The 15,225-nt window shown below is 44.1% G+C and overlaps 1 protein-coding gene across 1 annotated transcript in view; it reads right to left on the minus strand.

Moving 5' to 3' along the window:
* The window catches only part of LOC129386793 (putative sodium-dependent multivitamin transporter), a 54,580-nt gene extending 41,022 nt beyond the window's left edge, over window positions 1-13,558 (minus strand). Inside the window, exons 1-5 of the mRNA XM_055075001.2 lie at window positions 13,419-13,558; window positions 11,654-11,794; window positions 7,168-7,297; window positions 3,126-3,214; window positions 1-109 (exon numbers count right to left, since the gene is read on the minus strand). The exon at window positions 1-109 is cut by the window's left edge and continues 1 nt beyond it. Of these exons, the coding sequence (XP_054930976.2) occupies window positions 1-109; window positions 3,126-3,214; window positions 7,168-7,297; window positions 11,654-11,794; window positions 13,419-13,480 (531 nt within the window). The 5' untranslated portion in view covers window positions 13,481-13,558. The remainder of the gene's footprint in view (window positions 110-3,125; window positions 3,215-7,167; window positions 7,298-11,653; window positions 11,795-13,418) is intronic.
* Between the last annotated feature and the right edge of the window lie 1,667 nt (window positions 13,559-15,225).

Raw genomic sequence — 15,225 nt, forward strand, 5'->3', positions numbered from 1 at the left:
CGTGCAGCGTGTAATCAAGAGTACGTGACGTGTCGAATCCTTCCACCGAGGTGCAATCACATCCACGTAGAGAATAGCTGCTTGCGAATTAATCGTGGACGATGTCGTGCTGAAAAACAAGAAAAACAAACATTGCTATCTGTCTCGCGTAGTTAACACGCTCGTTATGTCAATTCGTCAACGTTTGGCCCGTCGCTAATACCGTCAGCAGCACAGAATTGCAGATGTTCAACAGCGGATGCGTCATACACAAAGCCGAACAGGGAGAAGTAGCAAAAGGTGAGACACTTTCATAATTCTTCTTTTTTTTTTCTGCAGAAAGTGTGTTTTGCATTGTAGTGGGAATGGCTAGAGGCTTTCTTCTTTATGTGGAAAGACGCACGCATGCTCCCTTGTGTCTTTGAATATCGGAATCCACAGGACTTACAATCATGTGATTCCATACCGTCGCACATATAATGCCAGGCGCTTCTTTCCACCTGCTGGCCATGTAATGTGCCCCGAGTCTCACATAAAATTCACAGGTTCACCTAGTTCTTCACCTCTAAATACACTCATGCATGAATAATTGCAGTGACTTTCAAGATTCATTGAGTTGTCTAGATAGTACGATCAATGCCCAAAAGCGTTACATAGAATTGAGAATGACTGCAAAAATTTTCTTCGTAAATATTTCGATATAGTCACTCTACCTTGTGATTGTGTTTTATTGCGCTACTTTCTGTTAAAACTTTAGATGTGAATTCACATCTAACGTTTCACGTTAGATGTGAATGCTGAAAATTGTCAGGGGTTTACGCTATGACATCGATGGTCTTGTAACTTTAAAGAAACACACATCAGGACTTTCGCCTCGTTAGAGGTTTCATTTCAGGCATGGAATGTTCGATGAATGGCCGTAAATTGTCGAGATCTTGAACATTGCTGTTTCAACGTCTGAGACCAATGCATCGAGATAGATTGTCCACAATCATAAGCACTCAAATGTAAATCAACAATCCCGTTGCTATGCGAAGTTCGATCGAGCTATGAAATAGTACTTGCACAAAGAAAGGACGAATAAAAATATCATGCCATTACTTCTACACTGCACTACAGTGTTGCCACAGTTCCGGGCTGTAGCACCTGCTGTCGCTTGACAGACCGAAAGAAATAGCCAAGCTCTGAATACAAGAAGTGGTAGCAACATGAGGGATGACTGGCTGCGGTTAAAAAGCTGCACTGTTTATAAAAATCGGGATAGCAAGAAGCGGCAAGGGTAAATCACAGAGCAGTAGCATTTTTTGCAAATATGTGGCAGTACTTCGCATGCGTTTTAAGAGGAAGCTTTAGCTCGGGTGCTCCCATCTAAACACATGTAAATGCAGCATTCGCTTTTCTCGGCAACCACTGCACCAAATTTGGCGAGGTTTGTTGCATCTAAAAAGAAAACTGAAAATCTAGTGACTGTTTGTTTGGAATTCTTAAACTAGGTCGTCAGTTTTTAATTACGAATTGGCAAAAATTGAAAATTTTCGGAAAACGTAACTAACAAGTTTACAGCTCTGTAACTCAGCAATTAAAGGTGATATCACACTTTTGTGAGTCGCATCTAATAGCGCATGTAAAACAGACAAAGTTGATATGTTACACATGAATCTAAAAAAATTAGCTACATGGAAATACAGCTTTTCCAGACCCCTCGTACACAAAGCAACAAATTCACGTAAGACATAAACTGACATATCGAATTTCTCCGCTTTCAAACCGTTTACAGAACCACGACATCTGTTCTTGATGCAGAGCTATTAATTTGTAAACTTCGTGCTTCTATTCTTTCGAAGCTTTCGAATTTTTTTAGAATTCTATCAAAATTCATGCCCCAAATCGAAAATCCGCTTGCAACAGTGACTAGAACTTAACTTTTTCTCTCAAATGCAACAAATTTCATTAAAATCAGTCCAGGTGTTCTCAGAAAAACGTTTTCGCGTTTTATCTGTATTTGAACAGGCCGCGTCAGAGTTGGGCCCGAGCTAAAGCTTCTTCTTAAGACCTTTTTTTTAAAGTGACAATAAAGGGAAGCACCAGAACATTTGAGGCTGATAAAGCACTCTCCCGGAACTTTATTCTTTATAAAGTTTGCTCCAAAATCATGATTAACAAATAAGAAGATGATAGCAGAACTTTTGCCCTCCTGGAGACGACTATCGTTGTCTGCTCTTTAAATAACGTTTATTTCCCTCTCTCTCTTTCTCTCACTCCCGAACTCTAGCCCCATTACGTCAGCGTCACGTCACAGAATGCAAAGTATCTTCGCATATTTAGGCCGTTGTGACGCAATATAGATGCTCTAAACTTGCTGAGCTCAGTATTTGGCTCCTTTAGAGTACAAAGTCGTCCATCTTTATTCAAAGCATATTCACTGGGTTCAAGCTGGTGCGGGAAGTTCGAGATGGCGGCGCCACTCGCCATTCCTCTTTTACGTCATTTCTGGCTTATGAAGACTCCTTCCACAATAAGAGCGGCATTTTTGGTCTTGTAGAAGCTTTGACTACTAATACTAATCACTTGATTTTTCTGTTTAATGTCCCTAAGATTAAGTTATTCCGTTTAGAGGTTGCGGCATCGTGTGTCGAGTGTTACAATAAGCATTAAACTTCTGCGCCTAATTCTTGTTTCTGTAGTGTCAACGATATGCATATTTAATTTTTCTTCTTTTTTCAATGTATAAACCTCGTGTACCGTCAGTGAGTGAGCAACTTAACGGGCAATGATGTGAATCATTCGCGGTGACTTCGGCTTGACAGAACTTTTCAAACAAGCCTTAGGACGACATTTGTGATGCTGTCAATTTTGGCTCCATCGAAATTCATGCCCCAGAAAAGCTCCCTGAGTGAAGCTTCAGAAGTTCATGTGGATTGTGATTACGCAGACATATTAGCTTTCAAAACAGCAAACTGTGTATCATGGTAAGGAAGGTGATAGAACTGATTATCTAAGAAAACCGTTAGCAATCATATTGTCCGTAGCACAGCTGTTTCTCTAGGCTAGTATTTCTATCTGCAACGACGCATATCTTTGTCTCATCTATAACTCCGGCATTAGTGTGAACGCAATATTAGCACACAAACAATTTTCAGTATTACCTGGTTGCAGCGCAGACGACACCCGCGAGAAAAATGCCAACAAGTCCAGGAACTTGCACAAGATGAGTGGTAAGGTAGTACGGCACAATCTGAAAACAGGCTCGAGAAATGAAAGAACGAAGCGTTTTTCGTCGTCAAAAAATAATTCTTGAATTCGCTTCAACAGAACGCAGCTGTGTGTTTAAACAAGCTTAGCTTCATTTTTGGTCGCCACGGCGAGTATCACGATAGTTGCCTTGAAGATTAAAAATATCAATACCATTTCCTTAAACGCTGCACTAAATTTGTCTAATGGATATTGCTTAACACCAATAAATGTATTCTGCTAAATAGTCTATTATTAATCACGGTATGGCAGAACCCGACGGCAGGCGCGGAAATATGAAAACAATTTCTTTTGCCTATAATTAATTCCTTGAAGTAACATCAACATGTCACCCGCAGGTGCGTGCTTCCACAAGGTTACCTTCAGTTTCAGTCATCATTGGCATTATCAAGATAGTTGCCTCGATGAGTAAACACAGCAACCGCTCTGCTTTGAATGCTTCTCTGCATTCGTTTATTACGCTATACGTGTAAACACTATGGCGAACGTTTCCAATAAGCATGAAAAAGTTAACTTCTTTTAACCTCCTTATCTGTACGAACTGCAGCCAACCATCACAGTTATAATTTCTACAAATAGACCGCATTCGGATGGAGGCTGCTGAAAAGAAGCTTACACAACCAGATGTTGGTGCATGGCAAAAAAACAACAACCAGGTGCTCAAAATTGATCCAGCATCCACCACTGCGCCTATCTCTCTCTCCCTCTGTAGCCGTGCGTTCATTTGAGGCGGTAAACCTAATTAATCAATAACGTCAGACAGAGATAACTGGAGATTTCTGAGAGAGCAAGGCCTTTGTACTGCGGTAACCCAATATTGGGTTCAAGATTGTGTTCACCTAGGCTGGTCAGTACATGTATTATTGTGAAAAAACTGCCCAAGGACGGACCATCGCGTGAGGACTTCAGTATAGTAGAGACATTCGGGCTAGTAGGCTATGTTTTTTTATTTGTTACCTGTTCATTATTTATTACTTTCACACTTGTTATCACAGTCTCTTCCTGTGTATCTTCGTACTCTTAGCAAGAACGTGTTGATTTCTGACATATAGCTGCGCCATTATCACTGCTGATGTATGCCACTTTCAGCGTTTCTCGATTTGTATCGCAAGATTGTCGATAGGGGCCAGGGATCACGCCAGGTAGGTATGATGCCATTAGTCCCAGTCTCTTAGACAGCGGCTATCTTAAATAAGTATTGTATTGAAATTGAAATAATATCAACATGTAAACGAGTGACGAGCCTAGGCGAAGGCGCTGTGTATCGCTCTTCTATGTTCGTACTTCGTTTTTCGCGCTGTTATTAGAGGCAGGCATTTATTGGTACTAGTTGGTTTGCGATAATGGGAACCTCAATCGCGCTAAAAAGAAAGGCACAGAGATAAAAATGTCAACACACGGCGCTAACTTCCAACTGTTGAAAATTAGCGCCATTTATTGTCATTTCTATGTATGCTCCTGTGTTTCTAGCGCTACTGAAGTTCCCAATATAAGAGGGATGGCTTGTGTGGCGCTGATGTGACCGCCGATTTTGATTAAGATGTACAAGGGCAATGTCTTCCATCCATCAAGCACTGCCGGCATTGCAATCATAGGTGCAAACTACACATTTAAGCTACTCGTGTGCTTTTATTTATTTATTTATTTACTTACTTATTTATTGCAATCCATCTTTGGAGGCTGCGAGTTCAAATTCAATCACGAAGGGGAAAAACGGCTTTCCCTAGTGGAAGCACCTACCGTGACATCGCTCATACTCGACGAAAATCTGCGCCCACGATGCTGCGTTCTTATTTATTTATGTATTTATTTATTTATTTATTTATTTATTTATTTATTTATTTATTTATTGGCCAAACAGTAGAAGGGTAAAGGCTAACAATATTGAGTCACACCAATTCGAAAATAGTAAGTGAAGCCTAGGCGTACCTCGGGTATCAATCTGCTGAGACGAGCTTACAGACGCGCTTCCAGTGAACAACGATAATTACCTTCGCGCTTCAATGCCCTTGCTTATCGACTGCTGAACAACTGCCCAAAATTACCAGCTCAATACAGAAATAAGTGTTAAGTGGAACTGCTGATTTGGATTTCCATAGGCATGGGCATAGGTATAATTTTTGAAGCGAAGCTTTCCTTGCTTCTTCTCCCGAGTTTCGGGACACTGCTGCTGTTATGGTCTTGCTTGCGCGCACCGCTGGGTTCCTTGCAACACCGCGAGATGGCGCTCCCCTCCGCGCATGCCGGCCGGCGCCGCCGTGGCAGCGTTCATAGTCTATGGGTGTCGCTCGTGCTGGGGCGCTATAACGTAAATCTATTCCAAGCTTTTCTGTTGCAATTAAGCAATCAGCCCTCCGCGATCGGTCAAAAACTTTCTTGGACCACCCCCGCGTCAACCTAGGGTTGACGTTCAGGACTCAATAAAGGTCTTCATACCCTACCACCCCCACTTCACCTGTCTGTCACGCGACGCAAAGAAAACTGTGATAGCTCCCCATATGCTATGACGTGTACACACTGATTATGCATGATTTGACCGAACAAAAGAAAAATAGTTATGATTCAACCACTTTTCGCCGTTAGCCCTCGGCTATTCGTCAAAAGTTTTCGGGCTGCGCCCACATCACCAGCCTGTCACGCGAAGTCACAAAACCGCAAAAACGCACCGCGTCAAAGATGCATTAATATGCCGAACAAAACTGAATTTTCTGCTGAATAGCCGCAGGCTGCACCGTTCCGAAAGGAATAAAAGATGGCTGCCGCCGTTCGCTCAGGCATTTGCAGCTCGCACCCGCCAAAGAGCATGGGTTTAATTGCGTATAATAAAACTTTTTGCGCGGCCCTGTAACGTTTTCCAGCACTTTCGGCACGTTTACAACCTCGTTCTGCCAACTTTTCTTTGCTGAGCATCCGTTTCAGCGTCATTCTTAAGCTTCCCTTGCATGCCACGGCGATTTTCGGCCAGCCATGTCAAGCCAAGTAAGGGAACGCGAAACAATCACAGACGCCGGCGCCACCTTCTTGATCCGGTTATCGATTTTCAGTGCAGTGGCTCGGCCCCATCGAATGCCTCTCCACTTGAACGTGCTCCTCGCCTCTTGTCAGCCAATTAGATAAGACAAGCCGCTCAGTGTAGGCAATGTTATTCGTTTTTCAAGCAAACAAAACTGACCTCCTATGAACGAGAAGGGCGTTTCATTGGTCTGTTCGGACAACCCTGCGTGTGACCGCCCGATGATTGCGTCGCCGGTTATGCAAATTTGACGTCAGGAGATTGGGATGAAAGCACACTGGAATAGTGTTACGTTATAGGACCCCTGTTCTTGCTTCGCTATGCGAGAGAAATGCAGGTGCTGGGCTGTCGAGGTCGCGTGCTGGGCTGCGACAGTGTAAACATTACAATCGCGCATATCCCGAAGAGAGCGCTTGGAGCTGGCGTCTCAACAGCGTGCCGGCCACGTATGCAGAAGGAGGGCGTACACACCCGCCAGCAAGATGGCTCCAAAGCGTGCCCTCGGCGTCTAGCACACTCTGGCCCTAAAGAAGCGTCGCACGGAACAGGAGCGTCTCTGCTACGCAGCGACGCATGGTGCAGACCGCGAAAGTATGCTGGCTCGAAGATGTGAGACAAGCCAACTACGCGGGGCGGCCATGGAATTTTTGTTCGCACGCACCAAATGGAAATGTTTAAAACAAGGTCGTTTGATATTTACCGAATATAGGCGAAATTCTCATTTACATGAATCCATGCCGGTGTAAGTGTCTTGTGTTCCTATATTGCCCCACCTGGAGGCGCCTTGTCGCCTCAACACAAGGACAACTATTCATTGACAAACGGTTAGTACGGACGCTTATGCAGTTGACAAACTGGCCCAGCGCCGTACTGTGCATTAGAATGACAAATATTTTCGGAAAAAAAATGCGTAAAATACTCACTTGGTCAATGCGATTAACCGCGCCCAGTGACACTGGATCGCAACCTCGAAACCATATTGTCAGCGCCATGCCCATTGCAAAGATTATTACATAAACCAAAGAAAAAAGGGCTGAACTGGTGATCGCATTCCTGCAAAACATGTATAGGAGGCGCTTCAGAGTTTTACCTTCTATGAGGCTTGCTTTGAAGATGGCATGCGTAAAGTTTTATTCTTCACGAGTACGTGCCAAAAGTCTCGTGCTTAACGAAGTCGATTTTATTCTTATATTTGTATCGTTGCAATAACTGACAAATCAGCATCACTCCTTGTGAAACCGGAAGCTAGAATATTTCATACGCATTTTTTGATGCCTTGTGTATTTTTAACCCTCAGTGTCACATACTGAGAAAACAATTTTTAAAAATTCGGTTGCTCATTGCGCCTATACTAGGGCACTTTTATATCATTTTACAAGAACGACTTAATTTATTCCAGAAATAAACGAGAAATTAGGTGCAGGTGCAACTTTCTGCAGCCAGCGAGGAGGAAGGAGAGCGTCGAGTTGTCTTTGTTGGTGATTCAGACATGCGTAAAGTAGAACCGGTGATTACGGAGAGGGTAGGAGGTGCAGGCGTGCGAGTGCAGATTATCGGGCTTTCGGGGAAAACGATTAGCGAAGCCATAGCGAAAATGGAGGAGAGACACCTAGTGGTGATGATGGGCGGAGTGACTGACGTGCTGCAAAGACGGTGACAGAGAGGGCGAGAATAAACATGCTTGTCACATAAGCGAAGCTTTGTAGAGGCGTCCTCACTCCAGAATTCACTGAGGAATCGCGAAGCAGATAGCCAAAGGGGTTACCGACGTTCGAAATGTTTCAAAGGAAGTTCAAATTCCAGAAGGCAAGCAAGGGGTAAGGCGTGCAGACACCGACCCAAGAGAAGTGGACAACACGAACACAATGTTTTCCACTTCTCTTATGTCCATGTCTGCACGCCTTGCCCCTTCTTTGCATAATGAATCCTGACTATCTAGCTCAGCTTTCTATTGTTCTAAGTTTGAAATTCCAGTGTGCACGGTGCCAGAGGTAGAAAGGCAGAAGTGTACAACTGAAAGGGCGGTGTTTGCAGTAAACGGAGAAATTTGAACGCTAGCTAAGGAGATGAACTTTAGGGTCACTGACATTAACCTAGAAGTGCACCGAGTAGGCCGGGAAGGCGGTCTTGAGCGTGTCGGTATACACTTTAACAATAGTGTAGCAACACCGGTTGGACGTCGATTCGCGTCACGGGCAGTAGTAGCCTTTTAGATGGGCTCAAGGCAATCGGGAAGGATGATTAAGTATTGAATATAGTGACACACCTTCAAGGAACAGAATTCGACCACAAAGAGTAAAGAAAAGACACAAAAATAAATCTAGAGACGATAAAATTTCTCACATAAGCATTCCGGGTGGTCCCGAGCACGAAAATTGGCTGGAAATTCCAAAGCCGCTCAATGAAGAAGCTATTAGCGTGTACGCCTTGACCAAAACGCATTCAGAAGATTTGCAGCAGCCACCTCTTTTTCACGCTTTTGTATGGGACGGGTGCCAGAATGATTGGGTCAAGGAAAGGCGCATGCGTAGGGAGGGTGTGAGGTTACACAGGGCAAAAACGACATGTCATGAGCATCTACGGATAAAAACGCATAAAAAATTTGCCATGAAAATCAGCCGAATCAGATTATTTGAGGAGAAAGCACGAATGCTAAAATGATTTATATGTCATGTTACCAATAAGCCACAAACACAAATATCAATGCCTCGTTTTCATGTAAGAAGCTACGCAAAAAATCTCGTCTCTATTCATAATTGCTGCCATCACGTATAACTTTCCAGAATCACTGTAGTTAAGAGACAGCCACAAAGGTAAAAGCAATTGAAAACTTAATACCTGTATTGTAGAGATAGCGGACCGTCACGTTTGTTGACGTGCGGTGCGGTGAAGGATGGAGCCGTGGACCTTTAGGTTGGCAAATAACATATACTATGACTAAGTACTATATCATACACTATACAAACAGAACGATGCACGCGTCACAAATTAACTCAAATACATGTTACACATTCAGGCTGTCCCTACGCTACAAGTCCTCGCTCGCGTTCACGTCCTCGTCGTCTTCAGCAGGTCGTGCCTGTGGCGGCACGATTTAGTCGCTGAGTAGGACGTAGCACGTCGACTTCCCGAAGTGCTGGGTGAGCGGTGGGGGCGGCTCAAAGGTTCAGGAACGGCAATAGATGACCTCGACCAGGAACAGTACTGGCCGGGAACAGTCGCGGGCAAGTGGTAGCCGCACTGGACACCGACATCCGCAGGAGCGTGAACGGTCAGGAGGCTGCCCAGTGGTTCACCCGGGTAGCCCTCTCGAACCCCGGCTGCTCGAACGCCGTGTCGAACCAGAATTCTCTGCGTCCGCTGCATTCGAGCCTGCCACCTCCTCTTTTTCTTTTCTTTCCCTGCCGCCGCCACCTCGTGCTCTCTTTTGTCCGCAACGCGCTGCACAGGTCGTCACTGTGATCGTCGTCGTCGTCGTTGTGTTTCACCACAGTTACGTACACACGCGCCATGTTACCATACGCTCACGAACAGAAATTGAATGCTTCAAGAACGCAATCGCAACACCTTAAAATGATGATTATGCATGCGTCTCTTGTTTTTACATCTGTGCATATTAACGTTAAGGAGCCCGTGTCCCAGAAGATCCAGCGTTCTCGTCCGGCGTCCCGGGTCGGCGTCGGGCGCCGTTTCCCAAAGATTTTTGAACCACGCATACCCAGGCTAAAATACATGGAAAAAGCGTAAACTATGACTTTCACACAACCTACAGACATGATAGCACTCGGATTGTAATTTGGCTATACGTGAAAACATAATTCTGTTACGCATAAACTCAACGAAACCCCTTTTCCAGCGTTTCTACGATTCACAGACCAGCCGCGGCATCCGGCATTTTCGCGCGCCGGCACGCGGATGTCTTGGAGGCCACGGAGCGGCGTGCCCGGTTCCTCCAGCTCGCACTCGCCTCCGTAACATCGCGGCCCACACGTTTTTACGAGCCCGCGTTTCTACGAGAAAGCCCGCCTCCATGCAAAGCGTTCGCGGCCAGCGTTTCCTGGCAAACATTACGGCTACATACGCTCCAATTGCCGGGAAGCGTGAGAAGCAGTCAGAGATCTTTGAATGTTATCGCCTTGCACACTTAAAGGCGAAGCTTAAGCGTCCTCTAAGTTTTTTTGGTATCCGTGCAGCTATAGCACGCACATAACAAACAGTTAGCAAACGAAACCTCGAAATGAATTACGAGCGTCCGTGCGACCGCCATTGTGTAAATTTTGTAGGTGGTGGTCCCTGAAGGAGAAAGCCTGAACTAGCAACATTGAAAAAATAGGTAGGTTACCAAACGACCATTGGGCGCGTTAGTATATAGATACCAGCTTGTTGGTCTCAGAGTTTATCAAACGGTAATGCCACTCCATATGCGTTTAAATTACTTGCTTGTTTTCAACGTTTCCTTGTTTCCACTATGTTGGAGATTATGCACATGCAATTCCACCTAAATACCTATTATTGGCATGTCATTATATTACTGACTGGTTATACCTCCGTTGAAATGCTACTTTTTAACTTTTTGTTAATATTTGTCGTTTAATCGGCATTGGCGCAATGCCGTATAAATGGACTAAATATTATAGCACAGTCCACAACACTGCAAACAAATTTACCAGCACATGCTTGTGAACCTTAAAATCAAGCCCTGCAAAAATTTGTCGTCTAGTTTCTGATACATTCCAAGTGTTCCGTATAATTAAATACTCTGGAGTATCTAATTAGTCAAAAACCCTACCTTCCTCAACTTTCTGCAGATGTCAGAACTATTTAGTCGTATCTCGAGTTTAAGATTCTGATTTCGAAACACAGGATCCATAATAGCGGTTCGTAATAAAAGAATCCATTTTGGCATGACTGCCAGCGAGTTTCAGTTTTGGCATAACTTTTTCATTGAGTTGAACTGGCAGTGAAGACGTCCCAGCTGTCCAGGTGCAAATAGTAGCATCATTAAGTTTTCATGTGTCGCAACTTGGTTTCAAAATCATTAGGCAAAAACAGAAACGTAGGAATTAAAAGTGCTATCTTCAACGCCTCTCAAAATTTTCTCCGTGTGCCACTGCTCATCGCTCTCCAGACAAAAACAAAAAAGAAATGACACACGAACTCGATCGAAAGAGCACAAGGAAAACACAACAACAACAAAGAAAAAAGAGCTGGTAGTCAGATTTGGGCATGCACTATGCACTAGCCAACATGCACTTAACAGGTGGTCAGTCATCTACTTGCACTCTGCCAAAGACCACTATATTAAAGAGCCGGCGAATTCAGCTTCCTTTCCTCAATAAGGTATCTCTACCTATATTCTGGTTTATGCAGTTATTTCAACTAAGGAACATATTGTGCACACAAGTTTACCTTTGGGCATCTTTGAGTGTTCTGGATGCCAGCAACCTCTGTGCAACAACTTGGTCAAAGCACAAGCGGCACATTACTGGAGCCACTGCACCGAAAAAATAACTCCATATATTTTCTTCACTGGTAAAGTCCAGGCTGTATCTGTTAAGGCAAGCAAATTTCAAAGTCATGGTTCAGAATGTCTGCCTTTTTTTTTTATTGTGATACCAACTATACGGACACGCCTGGCGAATTTTCGCCATCGTCGAGGTGGACGTTGTCCATATGAATTGTTCTATATGAAAGATAGACGCTGTAGTATAGAAACACCAAAGTTTTATAATCGAATTCTATGGCTCTGACTGATTGATTCCTCCGAATTTTCGTAATAGCAGAGCGCAAAGAAAGGCCACAATGCATTTAATTTACAGTGAAGGCCTTTTAGTTTAAACCATTAATGAAAGAGCACTGGCCAGTGCTCTTTACGAATCGAGGCCACTATTCAGAAAACTCTCTTTCCCTAGAATTGTTCGTAATAGGAAATTCGCACCAGTCCTGATACTTGACATATTATTAGCGAAGTTAACTGGCCAACGGCAAAGCACACTTACGAACGAAAAGCTTTGTGAATCGGGCCCCTGATATTTCACTGGGCGCTGACCAATTTCGACAGCTTCCTGTCGGTCTCGTCCAGTCTCGGCTCGTACAGCGTCGAGGTGCACCGCATGAAACGTCACTGACACTGCTCATGACGCTAGCATTCTCAGACGCCTGGTAGCTGTCAGGGCGCTGTTTCTCCTATCCAGCGGAAATTGCCTTGCGGGCTGCTTCGAAACTTGTCGCACCCGCAGAGAGATACAACACGTTCCGAGAAGTTTAAACAGAACGCGAAACCTGGATATCGCTGTAAATGATTCGCCCTTCGGACGAAGTTGCCAACTTCCTTTTTATTTCACACAAAGTTTATTGCGTCACGAGAGACGCGCCTTTCAAAAAATACAGTATTTCCGAACACTGACGCAGTGCCACCTAGCTGTTTCTTCTTTATACATTTCGGTGACCTAGCTACGAAGCTGTGAGGGAATAGCCCTACCGGGTTTGAAAAGGCGCATAAAATGTATTTCTTTCGGAAGACGCAAGTGTTGCATGCATGGTGAGATAAGCAAGCGCTCCGAATTCGTTCCATACACAGAAGGTGTGATTTAGAACCAGGTACAACTCGAAGTTCTTACCAAGTACTTCGTGAGTAAGAAGTACTTCTCAAGTAAGAACTTCTTACGAAGTTCTTACTCGAGTAATTACTAGTACTCTAGTACTCACGTACGGGGCCGAAACCTGGAGGCTTACGCAAAGGGTTCTACTTAAATTGAGGACAACGCAACGAGCTATGGAAAGAAGAATGATGGGTGTAACGTTAAAGGATAATAAAAGAGTAGATTGGGTGAGGGAACAAACGCTAATTAATGACCTCTTAGTGGAAATCAAGAAAACGAAATGGGCATAGGCAGGACATGTAATGAGGAGGGAAGATACCCGATGGTCATTAAGGGTTACGGACTGGATTCCAATGGAAAGGAAGCGTAACAGAGGGCGGCAGAAAGTTAGGTGGGCGGATGATATTAAGAAGTTTGCTGGGACAACATGGCCAGAATTAGTACATGACCGGGGTAGTTGGAGACGTATGGGACAGGCCTTTGCCCTGCAGTGGGCGTAACCAGGCTGATGATGATGACAACTCGAAGTGGGCTATTACAGAAGGTGTTGACTCAATTTTTTGTGCACTTACTCTGCGATATATTTCCTGATGTCCAGGTCATTTAGCGGACGAATTGTGGCACCTGGTGACATGGAATCAATTATTACCTTAGCGATAACGGTTACTGGGGCACAAACGATTATCAGGAACTGCGCACAGTCGGTCCACACGACTCCTCGAAGTCCACCCTTAAAAGAAAGAAATCGTGCAGTGTACAAACAGTATCGATTTTCTTTTTCGTTTCTTGGAGGCAACGTTATCGGTAACTCTTAAAAACAATCTAATCGCATCAGTGGCACGGTGCTCAAGCATTCAGAGCTGTGTACGTATGTTTTATTAGGTAAAGGAGTCGTGAGTGACAAAAAGATTAACGGAAAGGTAGGCTGGCGTGCAGCTAAATACCGTGCAAGGTATTACCAATATCATTGCACTGCTATATAGCGATGTTTTAATAATATCGCAGTAACTTAATAGCATTATATAATGAATAGCCTGAAATTTTCGCGCACTTAAGCCCGTACATGAAAATTGTAACGCCTACGTCTACTTTAATATTCGCCCATAATAAATATGGAGATGCCGGGTGCAGAAATACATTCTGGGAAAGCTTATTAAAGCAAGACTATCGCACTTTCATAGGAACGTAAAATTTTTGAACTCGCTCATCAAAATTTCCGCTTAGGAATGAAAGGGCTGTAATTCAAACCACTATAAAGAAACGCCCTTTGTGTAGCCAGTGATTATCGAATTATAGAAGGGGTATATTCGGAATAAATAAGAACAAATATTCGTTTCGATACTAAAGCAAATCTACGGTTTTCTAAAGCATAATTAATAAAATTCGTTTTTTGAAGCATGAAGATATGCAGAAAGTACGAAGAATAACAGATCTGTGCAAAATCACAGTAGGCATACATATGTAAGGTCAGCACAAAGCGAATATATGCCCCCCAAAAGATTGTTCTTGTTAAACCTTCAAAGAGATCCCGTAACTCCCAACAATACATGAAAAGCGTTACAACCATCACGAAATCTGTCGGCCGGTTGCTTGGCACCGGCCGGCTCTTCCAAGCTTCACTGAAATTTTCATGATCAATTCCAGTTTTAGTATTTTATTGCATCGGCATTTCCGCGGTACATGCGCAAGGTCTACTCAACTCTTGCAACCTCGGCCAATCTTGACTTGTGCCCGAAGCGATCATTTGAAAATCGCCCGCAAGCTCATGGATGCGCTATCAACAGCTCTCACTGTTTCGTGCCACAGGTATCCCATGTGCATGTAATTGGCATGTCTTCCGAGTCGGGATGGCGCGTGCGGGCTTGGGACAATCCGACATAGGCAGGAACTTCACAAGTGCAGTATTTCGGTCTAGTTGATTTGTTATACTAAAAAGAACAAAGACTGGCACGATAATGGCCACAAGCGGCGCTATTTTCCAATTATTCGTTTGAGGAGAAACTCTGCTCTCTGGGTGCTAACACGTTAGTGAACTGGCGGTGTCAAAATCCACTCTCCAACAAAAAAAAAAGTTGCGGTTTCGCCCGTAAGGCGAAGCATCGATTGCGACAGCAAATCATTAAACAACTATACGAGGTAAATGTTGTAGTTCTATCGCCCGTGTAAACTTGGAAACATTAGCCTAATAATTGAATTGACAAGCATGGTGTCAGCGTCCACAGCAAACATGAACACATCACACGCCATGAGCGCGGACATTCTCTGCAAAGCGCTGGATGCTGGTATGAGCAAGAGCGGCAGTACCAGCGAGCTAAGTGACCTTCGTGCGGTCTATCGCCTGGGCGCAAAAGCGGCGAGAACACAGCGCGCACAAAGGTA

Source organism: Dermacentor andersoni, chromosome 8 (assembly GCF_023375885.2).
Source record: "Dermacentor andersoni chromosome 8, qqDerAnde1_hic_scaffold, whole genome shotgun sequence".
Taxonomy (NCBI): Eukaryota; Metazoa; Arthropoda; class Arachnida; order Ixodida; family Ixodidae; genus Dermacentor; species Dermacentor andersoni.